Genomic DNA, 11,944 nt, shown 5'->3' on the forward strand with positions numbered 1-11,944 from the left:
AGCCTGCTCATATATCATATGATATACTGTGGCCAGACATCAAAGAAGGGAGGGAATAGGGAGGACAGGGTGAGAAGAGATGGGCTGCAACCTTTCAGCTTGGGCCTCGTATCTCTTATTATGTCATTTCAGAGGTTTTGGTTAAGTGTGTGAAATTTGTATTTGCATATTTTGGCAAATAAGACAAACAATTTAAGAAAGTGTGTATTCAAGGATAGTGAACTGTGTCTGAACACTTGTTGAAGCTTGATTGTTACTAAGAGCCAAGGACAATAGAAGGGAGGTTTCCATAGTGAATCCTTATAGCACTCTGTCAACACCACAGGGAACACCCAGTGTAATTTGATGCTTACAAACACACTCAGACCTGCCCCATATGTAGTACACTTCACACTTCACATCTCAGAATATATTTTCTCTTTTTTGTGCTTCTCTATGTAAAGCCACTTGATTTTTCCCATGCTGTTAGCTATTCTTACATCTATTGTTGGTATTTTTCCCTGCTGAGTAAGCAGGTAGTAAGCGGCCACTAGATGTTTTTCTTCTCACAAACACGTTTTTGTAAGACTTACGTAGGACGTTCCCACAAATCATTTCCTGACTTTAGTCACGCCTTTATCCCTTCATACACCCTAAGTGGAATGTGACCTTAGATTGCCTCTTTCCCAGACAAGCTCTCCGTCCCTTTCTCTCTCTTGCTCACCCACACACGAGTGACTCATACTGTCGTTCTAATGGCATTACACATTAGCAGTCTAAACTGTTAATATCATTTGGGTTATTAGCCATTATTGTATAAGAGCGTGTCTGTGCTTTAACCTGCTTTCTGTTTCACTCTCCGTCTCCCACAGATCAAGTCCTAGAAAAGGATGAGGGTCCATATTACAATCATTTGGGATCTGGGCGAGACATTGCTTCAGTCAGACAAACGATGGAAGAGAGGTAAGAGGCACAGACCTCTGAATTATTTTTGGTTCATAAAGCATTCCATCAGAAGTCACCTTCTTCACAGCTCTTGATGAAAGCATGTTTATTTGCAAATACAACCAGCAGTACATGTAAGGGCACATGTGGGATCCAAGTTTTAATTGAGCCATATAGTGTGTATCTATTGGATTCTTTCTTGATCTATTATTAGAACTGTATAATTAGCTGGAGAAACTATTTTGACGGTTGGATTTAAAGGTCAGCCTGCATGTTTTTCTGTCTTGTCCTTTCTTAGTAACGTTACCAAATGTTACAATGAGGAACAATCAGACGAACTCAAGTGAAAATCCATTTATAGACTAAAATATATTTTCCTACTATTTGAGACAAAGTATTAAGCATCAGAAACCATGGAGGAATACTGCTGACCGCACGTCATTTGCTTTAAGAGTTCCCTAGCGCCCTGTCATTGTTCAGCGAGAGTTGTTTGGAAGCTCTGGCAGTTGGATCCTGGCAACAGATTCTTAACCAGCTGAGGATAAGCATCTCCCTTTTCTGCTATTTGCTCTCCCTTCACCCCCTCCTCCCACCTTCCTTCTCTATGATCTTGTCCCCAGGGAATTCCTGACCAAGAATCCAACAGGAGTAACAGGAAATATCAGCATCAGCAGATCCACACAGGGGAGAGACAGGGAGACAGACAGACAATGAATAACAGGGGAAGAGAGAGAATTTAGAGGAAATTAAAGAAGTAGGAGGCGAAGTGGTGAAAAGGGTGGTTTATATATTAAAACTTGGGTATCGTTGAGTATCCTGTAGGTTTTTTATTTGGATACACGTGGCAAAAGGAAGCCAGATTTCCTTTACAGCAGTGCTTAAGGGATAGTTCACCCAAAAATGAAATTCTGTCATTAATTACTCACCCTCATGTCGTTCCAAACCCCTAAGACCTTTGTTCATCTGCAGAACACAAATGAAGATATTTTTGATGAAATTCGAGAGCTTTCTGACTCACACGGACAGCAACATAACTACCACGTTGAAGGTCCAGAAAAGTAGAAAGGACATTGTTAAAATAGTCCATGTGACATCAGTGGTAGCTTCATAAAATTACGGTTGAACCACTGATGTCACATGAACTATTTCTATACCTTCTGGGCATTGAATGTGGTAATTACGTTGCTGTCTGTGCAGAGTCAGAAAGCTCTTGGATTAAATGAAAAATATCTTAATTTGTGTTTTGAAGATGAACAAAGGTCTTACGGGTTTGGAACGACATGACGGTGAGTAATGGATATACTGTAAAACAAGTTAATTTACTATATATGAGAATACTTGACACATTCCCTAAGTTCTAAAAACTTTATTTAGTAATACTTCAATGATCCTATGATCTTTCAGAAGTGTAGAGGAGTATGAAAAGCTCCACTGGGTGTTGACCCCCTTTCCCCGTAAGCATACAGACTTTGTTGACCCATTTGGACAGAGTATCTCCACCTTTGCTGACCTCTGGTACACTTGTCCACTCTCATTGCTTTATCTGAGAGCTGATTGAGGGCACAGTGGCTGTATTTCTATAGCCCGAGTCATCTCCTCTTAGATAAAGGGGGAGCTGGTGGGTAGAGGAAGAACCTCCCCTTTGTTTGTCTGTCAGACAGTGACTATAGCCTCCTTAAGCCTAAGCCTGACCCTTTTTTGGCCTTTGACCTCATAGCCCACCCCTGTGGATCTTTGGAGCTTCTCCCGCAGACTGTGTAGTTATAACTGAACAGTATTTATACTTAGCACATACTGCTCATGCTTGTGCACGTGCAGTTTAATTTAAGGAGTCAAGCAGCTGTTGACTGAGAACATGAGCCATCATATACACTTGTGTGTAAACATTAGGAATGAGTATCATTAACTACTTCAATATACTACATGCATGTGGAACGTTCAATACATTGATGTACCTTAATTCCATCATTTCTGAAACTCTGACTGCTTAAATCTATGATTGATTTCTACATACATGCACCCAAACTATAAAGTGACTTAAAATGTATTTTCATTAAGATTGAGGTGGGCTGTTGTTCTCAGGTTGCATTATCAAAATGTAATTTGAGTTTGTCACTTAAACTCTGTCTCCTCGTTATGACAGGTATGGGGAGAAGGGCGAAGCCATTCGTATTGAGAGGGTGATTTACACAGGGAAAGAAGGAAAGAGCTCTCAGGGATGTCCTATCGCTAAGTGGGTGAGTATGAAAAACCAAAATGTCTTAATAATCAATTAAGCGGTGCTTAACCTGAATGATTGAGTGACTAATCAGGCTTAAAAGGATAGTTCACCCAAAAATGAAAATTCTGTCATTAACTCATGTCGTTCCAAACGTTCATCTTCAGAACACAAATGAAGATATTTTTGATGAAATCCAAGAATTCTGCATAGACAGCAACACAACTACCACATTCAAGATCACAACTTCATTCAACAATTTATTTTCTTCTGTGTCAAGTCTTTTGACACAGCGCAGCGCATCCAGGTTGAATATAGTCATTATTTTTGTTTTCTTTGCTCACAAAAAGTATTCTTGTAAGTAACTTCATAACATTACGGTTGAACCACTGATGTCACATGGACTATTTTAACTACCTTTCTGGGCCTTGAACATGTCAGTTGCGTTGCTGTCTATGCAGGATCAGAAAGCTCTTGGATTTCATCAAAAATATCTTCGTTTGTGTTACGAACATAAACGAAGGTCTTACAGGTTTGGAACAACATGCCGGTGAGTAATTAATGGCATAATTTTCATTTTTTGCTGAATTATCCCTTTAAGAAAATCCTGTATAATTAGGCTGATGTGGGGCTCACCTGAGCCAAATGGGCACGTTTCTTAACGCCTTCTGGCATTCAAAAACAAAGATGAGAGCAGTCAAAAGTAGTCCATTTGAATGATTAAATTACACTGTGATTTTCTTGCTGCTGTAAACACATCTACAACTTCACATCTATAATATGCCTTTTTCATTGCTGACTGTCTTTCTCTCTGTAGGTGATTCGTCGCAGCAGTGAGAAGGAGAAATTGTTATGCATTGTGAAGCAACGGCCTGGGCACCACTGTGCCAATACTGTTATTGTTGTTGTCATCATCTGCTGGGAAGGTGTACCCCGTGCTCTAGGAGATAAACTCTACAAAGAAATCACAGAAACCCTCATCAAACACGGCAATCCCACCAGCCGCCGCTGTGGACTCAATGACGAGTGAGTTTAAAATATAATTAATTTCTTTTAAGCCTTTTTTTTGTGTCTTCCAGGTAAGCAAGGATCTTATATTTTGGGTGGACTAATTTGATTGATGACTATAATGTTGGACTTGATATATCCATGCATTGGTCACATATTGGAAGATTTTCTGCAGTACATTAAGTACATTATAACCTGTTGACATTTTTAAAGAGTTTTCAGAGTCATAGTAAAATAATAAAATAGTTCATGCATGTCACGCTATTGACTAATATTGCAAAGGTCTTGCATCATATAAATTCTGTTTAATCGCACACTTAGATAAAAGAGATCCTGTAATCAAATATGATCATGCACACTCCCTGTATGTAAGACGTAATGCTTCTTAAAGTTCCCAATGCTTCTATCTAATGACTGTGTAATATATTGTTTTCACAAAGCATGATTTAAGGAGAAGCCATCGTTGTAATTAAATTAAATTCATGGTGGGTGCCTTTTACAGTCGAACCTGTGCATGCCAAGGGAAGGACCCAGATACCTGTGGAGCTTCCTTCTCTTTTGGCTGCTCCTGGAGCATGTACTTCAATGGATGCAAGTATGCTCGAAGCAAAACCCCTCGCAAGTTCAGACTGCATGGAGACCACCCCGAAGAGGTTAGTGTCACATTTAGAGGTTTTAAATTTAGTAGCTGCTCCCATCAGTGTCCTGATCTGGGTGCCAAATGCTACACTCTGCACTTAATTTGCAATGAAAGCATTTGAAGCTGTTGCTGGTTAATTATGAATTGGCAGATGAACTTATTTATTAAATAACATTTTGTCACATATTTTTATTCTAAGACTTTTTGGTTGTAAGACTTTCCAGTTTTATGGAAGTCACCATCTTTATATTTACTTTAGTCAATGTCAGCTGGACTAATGGGAGAAACAAGGAAAGGGGAGTTGACGTCAGTTATTGGTTTTACTCATCTAAGATGTATGAACATGACAACTTTGAGTCACTGTTAACAAATAAATCACAAACCCTGTCTGCATGAACATAGCCCTTTACTGTTCATGATAGCCTATGTAAACTCATTCGCAATTTTTTTTGTACAGGAGGACAATCTCAGGGATAACTTCCAAAACTTGGCCACACATGTGGCCCCTGTGTATAAGAGGCTGGCTCCCCAGGCCTACAGTAACCAGGTTTGTTTTATTAGAAATTTCACATTACACTGAATGGTACACACTTTATACCAGTCAGGCACATTAAACCAAACAGCTTTTCTGATAACTGTGGACTTGTAAGTTTGGTAGGGTTTCAGGTGATTAAGACGTTCACAAAAACTTTTTTTGTATACAGTGAATTATGGTATCAGGAAGTGTTACAGAAATAAACCTGAATTAATCATTTGTTTCTTTAAAATAATTATTTTTGTGTGTGTGTTACTCAGTGTTTAAATGAGAAGATTGCTTCAGACTGTCGATTGGGTTTGAAGGAAGGACGGCCATTTTCAGGAGTCACTGCATGCATGGATTTCTGTGCCCATGCTCACAAAGACCAGCATAATCTTCACAATGGCTGCACTGTGGTATGTTATCATTTATAAATACATGTATTTGTGTAAATAATGTGTGATTATACACAATATATGTATATTTTGTTTGTAATGCCCATTGGAGATGTTTTATTTTACTTTATTTTTTTTAAAATGTAGCTTAGGCTTTTGCATGATACAAACTTTGTGAGTAAGTGAATGCTCTCCAGGGCTGTACTGTGGTCACTGGACATTGTAAATTGTTCCTGTATATATACATGAAAAGGATTCACTGGTTAACTTTAGAATCGTGTTTGTGCACAATAGGTAGTAGGAGATGTACCCTGTAAATGGAATTAACTGCTATTTGCTTAAGCCTTACACGTCCTAATTTTGATACTTCCAGGTGTGCACTCTCACGAAAGAGGACAATCGCAGGGTGGGCACAATCCCAGAAGATGAGCAGCTGCATGTGCTTCCGCTCTACAAGATTTCTCCAACCGATGAATTTGGAAGTGAGGAGAACCAGCGTCTCAAAATGCAGACAGGAGCCATCCAGGTGCTCACTAGCTTCCGTCGACAGGTTCGAAAACTTCCAGAACCTGCTAAATCCTGCCGGCAGCGTCGGTTGGAGGCCAAAAAGGCTGCATCTGAGAAGAAGAACAGGAAATTGCAGCTTGCAGAAACCCCAGAGAAGACTGTCAAGATGGAGATGCACCACATGGAGTCACCCCACCCTGAGCAAGGCAATAAAGGTCAGTGGTTAAACATCAGTTTATCTCTATATACATAAACCAGTTTTTGTTTAAATTAAAGGACCATTAGTTTCGCTGAAGTGGGAGTATTCATTATTAGAATGTAATTGGGCATTCCCAAAGATACTGAATGAAATTGATGCTCAATATCTATAAGATTTACGTTTACAATATCATTTTTTTTTCTTGTTTGTGTGTTATCTAGCTATTCCAAAACAGGAGGTGAAACCAACCCTCAAAAAAGAGCCCGTCGACCGCTTCCAGCCCTTCAATGGAGCCATACATGGCTACCCAGCACTAGGGAACGGCAAGACAACCTCTGATCCCCACAACATGCACAGTTCGTTGTCATATCCTGGTAACTATGCAAGAGGTCGCATCCCTACCAACAGCCAGCCTCCTGCACAGAGCCCTATCAATGGCTTTCACCCCAGCCTCCAAGAAATACGCTACGGTTATTACAACTACCCTCCTAGTGCACTTTTTCCTCCTGAGCTCTTGGGATACGATAATGCAGCCTGGCCCAAAGCTGGAGAACCCTCTGCCACACCATTTGACCAGAAGCCAGATGTTCAGTGTCTCCAAGCCAAACTGGCACAGGCCTATCCCGGCCGTCCTCTGCAGCCACAGCAACAAATGGCTGATGCCTCCATTCAAGGCTTCCCACACCCTTCTGAGGTTTCCCAGTCTCCTGTCCCACCCAGCCGTACTCCATCGCATGAGCAGACACACCGCTCTACGCCCATCATCAAGCAGGAGCCCATGGATGTGCCCCTATATGACGGCAGATCGGATGGGCAAGCTCAAAGCTGCCCTAGCACTCCCAGTACCACACCAAAACCCGAAGGCTGGCCTGGGCACAAACTGAACGGCAGCCTAGTCCCTAAAGGCTGGGATGGAAGTATCAGGCCAGGTCCGACTGATTCGCCTTTCACTCCGGACAAGCAGAGGCTCCACCAGCAACACCCACACCAACACGAACACCCTCAGTATCTACAGCAGCAACAATGGAATTCCTATTCCTGCCCTAACACTCCAATGGCATCCCCTGCCCCATCTCCGTCCCCATCCCTAAAAGCAGGTCTGTCACCTGCACCCTCTCCGCACCCGTCCACCCCAAGACAGTGGGGTAGCCCTGCCCCAAGTCCACAACCTAAAGCATGGGGTCCTTATGGACCCATAGGTTACGGCGCCGGTGGTATACTGCAAGGAAATCCTGCTGGTGCTTTCCCCGACAAAATGCTTTCCCAGGCAGGTGGGAACTGTGGCTCTGCACCTCTGGGACTCCAGGAGAAAGCCTGGAAATCTGGTGGTGGGTCAGCAGCAGGCAGCACGCCATCTCCGGCTCCTGAGGGACGCTTGTTTCCCGATGCACTGCAAAAGTCGGATGGTCAGGCATGTTGGGACAGTGAGGCAGAGACCCAGAGCGAACGTGACCCTGAGGAGGACGATGTGTGGTCAGACAGCGAACACAACTTCTTGGATCCCAACATTGGAGGAGTAGCAGTGGCCCCCGCTCATGGTTCTATCTTAATTGAGTGTGCCCGTCGAGAGCTCCACGCCACCACGCCGCTTAAAAAGCCTGACCGCTCTCACCCGAGCCGCATATCCCTGGTCTTCTACCAGCACAAGAACCTGAACCAGCCCTCCCATGGTCTGGCTTTGTGGGAGTCCAAGATGAAACTCCTGGCCGAGCGAGCACGGCAGCGGCAACAGGAAGCAGCTCTTTTGGGTCTCTCACAGGAAGAAATTAAGGCCTATGGGAAAAAACGCAAGTGGGCGGCTGGATCGGCGAGCCCGTCCCCTGGACAAACCAAGGACAGACGAGAGGGTGTGGTGACACGGATGGCGCCCACACAGCATACCACCACCATAGTCACAGTTTCACCCTACCCATCCACACACCTCACTGGTCCTTACAGTCGATTTGTGTGAACTCTTCTTGTAGACTGTTGCCCCCTGGAGCCAGAGATGGGAATAGAAATGATAAGGATCATGAATCTGACTCCTTTACCATTCGCTTCCCCTCTTCTAGCTCCAACGCCTCTCTCAGGCCACCACAAGGGAGGGAGAATAGAGGAAGGGGCACATTTTTCACTTTTTTTCTTTTACCTCAAATTTTGGCAGCAGTTTGGGAGCTCCCCAAACGGACATGCTGCCTATGGTGCTCTTGCTCTCTCCAACGTGGGAGGGATTTCCATAGCTACCCCTCCTTAAGTGAATTTGATGATCCTAATTATTATTGCTCTATTATCAATATTATTACAATTGCTATTGTTACTGTCAACGTTGATATTACAGGTATTGTTATTATATTATGAAGATGACTATTTTTTATTTTAATGTTATTGTTTTTTCATCATTGTTATTAATATTATGATTTCCCCCCCTCCCCCCTCTTGACTAAGAGGGACTTCCTTTCTTCACTCTCGCTTGTTCATTATGAACATGAGAACAAGCTAATCAGCATTTTTCGTTGCGCTTTTCGCCTCTCCCACCCTCACCGACCTCTCGATCGATGAAGCGCCTTCACATCATTGCACGTCGCATTTATGCGACTGCATTAAGGCATCTCTGGAGTATCCGCTCATTGTGCTAGTCACTGAACACGTGACCAAGAAAGAGAGGGCCAGACACCAGCTTGGGCCTTTCTGTTTGGTGCCACTCTGATGAAATCTGTAAAGTTTCTCATCCCTTCAAATGGTGCTTCTTTTCTGTCTCAAGTGTCTCTAATTTTGCCCTCACAAAATCGAGGCAGGTGCTTGACCTGGGTGCTCTTTAGCAGCAGATGTCAGTCATGTTCAGTGACGCTAATTGGCTCAGCCTTCCATCGCGTCATCTGATTGGTGCTGACTCATTTGCCTGCAGTTTCATTGGCCATTCTTCACTACCCACGTGACATTTGTAGACTAAGTTCTCAAAGGTGCTGATAGTGCTAGCAAAAATCCACCTTAATCAAACCGCCCTGAAGAGCTGCAGATAACCCACCGTGGGTCTTAAGCGTATGATTTCCACAATCCAGACTCAGCTCAAACAGGGAATTCTAAAACCGTCAGCCAGTTTTTATTGGCTTGTAATTCTGTAATCTCTGCTTGATTCACCCTAGATTGACCGTAGAGCAGAGACGCTGAGCTGCAGTAGGTAAGAAATGATAGTTTTTTTTTAAAAAAACAAATGAATTGCCATTACAGATGAGTATCTACAGATTTGTAACATTGGTGTTTCTGGTTGGGTTTAGACAGCAGACTAAAAAAGATCCAAAAGAAGATCTACACAGGGTTAAAGCTAGAGGGGGACTTTCCAACTGGCTCCCAGTTGGGAGGATTCCCAACACAACCGGCCCTGTGCAAACTGAACTGAACACGTCTTCCATGTCCTGATTTATCTGTAGTTACCCATTTGTAATGACGATTCGATTTTCTTACCTACTGCTGGTTAAACCCACCAGCCTAATGGACAGAGCACATTTCTTGGAGTTGGTGCTACTATGAGTCTTTTCATACTCCCCTCTCGTTCTAAGCAGCCCATGGTGCTGATTGGCAACGCATACGGTTTCAGCTCAGCTGTTTGTGCGGGTGCATGTATAATTACGAGAATGTATGCGTGCCGGTGTGAATGCCTGTCTGTGAGCTACATATAGAGAGCAATGCAGGGCTGCTGCTGGTTTACACAGGGCTGTAAGATGCTTGACACTCACAGAGGAGATCCTGGTGCTCATTAAGTGGTCCTAAAGCTCTTTACCTCATGTTGTACAGACACTGGTCCCAGTCACAACATGCTACAAACACACGGGCGCTACAGACTGCAGGCTTGCTGCCTACATCCACATTCGTACCTACTTTTTTATTATTATTTATTATATGATAATGATGATGATGATTATTGTTATTGTGATTGCTGTCATTTTGTTTTGTTTTTTTTTTCTCTTTGTTTGTTCATTTTAGAGAAATTGTACATATTGAAGAGAGGATTTTATAAAAGCACTTTTAATCTTGATTTTAATGAGGAAAAAAAATAAGAACGGATTATTGACAACTTGAAACCTAGTTTTTGTTTTAATGGAATTTTATTGGGAGAGATAGAAATGTAAATAGTTAAATATTTAGGTAAGATTATTTAACTGGTGAGGGATGATGGCCTAATCATGAATGATTCCTGAATTTTTAGTCTTCAGTTGTCTGTATGTCAAGCCGTCAACAACAGACCAACAAAGCAGGATGTTTTGTTGGTCTACTCAAGATACTGCTGTCCTTCCTTTCGTGAGTACTGTACTTACACCAATACCTCTGTACTACCATTGTCACCGGCTTCCTTCCCCTGCATCTGATCCACATCTATAAACCATAAACTATTGGAGAACAAAAAAATGAATGTGAACGTGTTGACTAATACAGTTCGCAAGGATTCAGGACTCATGTTTTTTTGTTTGTTTTTCAAATCAGAAAGGGAGTGGAAGTACATCGCTTTTACATGAAAATTGCCCATAGAACCGAAAAGAGTATCAGGTGTAAACTTGCAGTTTGAAATGTGACAGCTTTCAGTTCAAAACTCTCGGTAGATCATGCAACGCCTATTATTTTGCTTTATTTTATTAAATATTGTGTGTGGGGTGAGTCTTACAAAGCTCTGAGTCTGCACTGACATGATATTATCTAGATCGTCACCTGTTCTTGGAGACGTAAGACATACCCCTGAAATTTAAAAAGCTGAGTTTCAAGACTTCTCTCGAAGTCCAGTGCAGTTTTATTCACCCTAAATGGCTTTTGAACCATGGTGCTACCCCCTAGAGTTCACTGTGGAAAAGACTCTTGGCAAACACTGTTGCTACAGTTCTTCGGGCTCTTAAATTAATATGTGAACTAGTTTTGAGAGGAAACCTATATGGTGCTGATCATTTTTAAATCTTTTTACGTAGTTATTTCTGATAATCGCGATTTAAAAAAAGAAGAAGAAGAAAAAAAAAGCACTCCAACTGATCCAGTTACCCTTTTTAGCCATCATCCTAAATAATTGAAATGGTACTTGAAGAGCATGATGGCAGGTAGAGGAATAGGTACTCTCATGCTTTTGATGTGAATAGACTGTTAATTTAATATTCTGGTGCTACCTGAACTGCCCAGAGATGCGTTTTTACCCATTCAGATATTTTATACATTTTGTCATTTTATTGAATATACTCATTCTTTTTTTTCTTTACTCACATCTACCTTTCGGCCACGGTGTCACACGAACGCATACAAATACACACAAACACAACACTCTCACATACACACACACTACTCTGCCCCCTCTGTCAGCACTCACTTTTAAAAGAGTATCAATCATGCCCAGTTTTAAACATCAAAAGGACAAAATGTCTAAAGAGGAAAAAAGAAAGAAAAACTGGCAGCTACATTCCTTTATGAGTTAAAGATTGTTCTTGGTTCTATTTTTCATGTTGAGTATGCAGTATGTAAAAAGTGTTATCTTTTGTTTGGTCTCTCTCCTTGTAGCTGTATGGTGTATTATGTGAATACATAG

At 41.9% G+C, this 11,944-nt stretch overlaps 1 protein-coding gene across 5 annotated transcripts in view; it reads left to right on the forward strand.

The window, feature by feature from the left end:
* The window catches only part of tet3 (tet methylcytosine dioxygenase 3), a 46,734-nt gene extending 35,264 nt beyond the window's left edge, over positions 1-11,470 (forward strand). For all 5 annotated transcript variants that reach the window (XM_051109660.1, XM_051109661.1, XM_051109663.1 and 2 more), the window contains 8 exons: positions 852-942; positions 3,068-3,161; positions 3,960-4,168; positions 4,653-4,803; positions 5,248-5,337; positions 5,586-5,723; positions 6,076-6,424; positions 6,630-11,470. In XM_051109660.1, coding sequence (XP_050965617.1) covers positions 852-942; positions 3,068-3,161; positions 3,960-4,168; positions 4,653-4,803; positions 5,248-5,337; positions 5,586-5,723; positions 6,076-6,424; positions 6,630-8,359 — 2,852 coding nt within the window. In that variant the 3' untranslated portion in view covers positions 8,360-11,470. The remainder of the gene's footprint in view (positions 1-851; positions 943-3,067; positions 3,162-3,959; positions 4,169-4,652; positions 4,804-5,247; positions 5,338-5,585; positions 5,724-6,075; positions 6,425-6,629) is intronic.
* Positions 11,471-11,944: the final 474 nt, after the last annotated feature.

The sequence above is a fragment of the Labeo rohita genome, chromosome 5, assembly GCF_022985175.1.
Source record: "Labeo rohita strain BAU-BD-2019 chromosome 5, IGBB_LRoh.1.0, whole genome shotgun sequence".
Taxonomy (NCBI): Eukaryota; Metazoa; Chordata; class Actinopteri; order Cypriniformes; family Cyprinidae; genus Labeo; species Labeo rohita.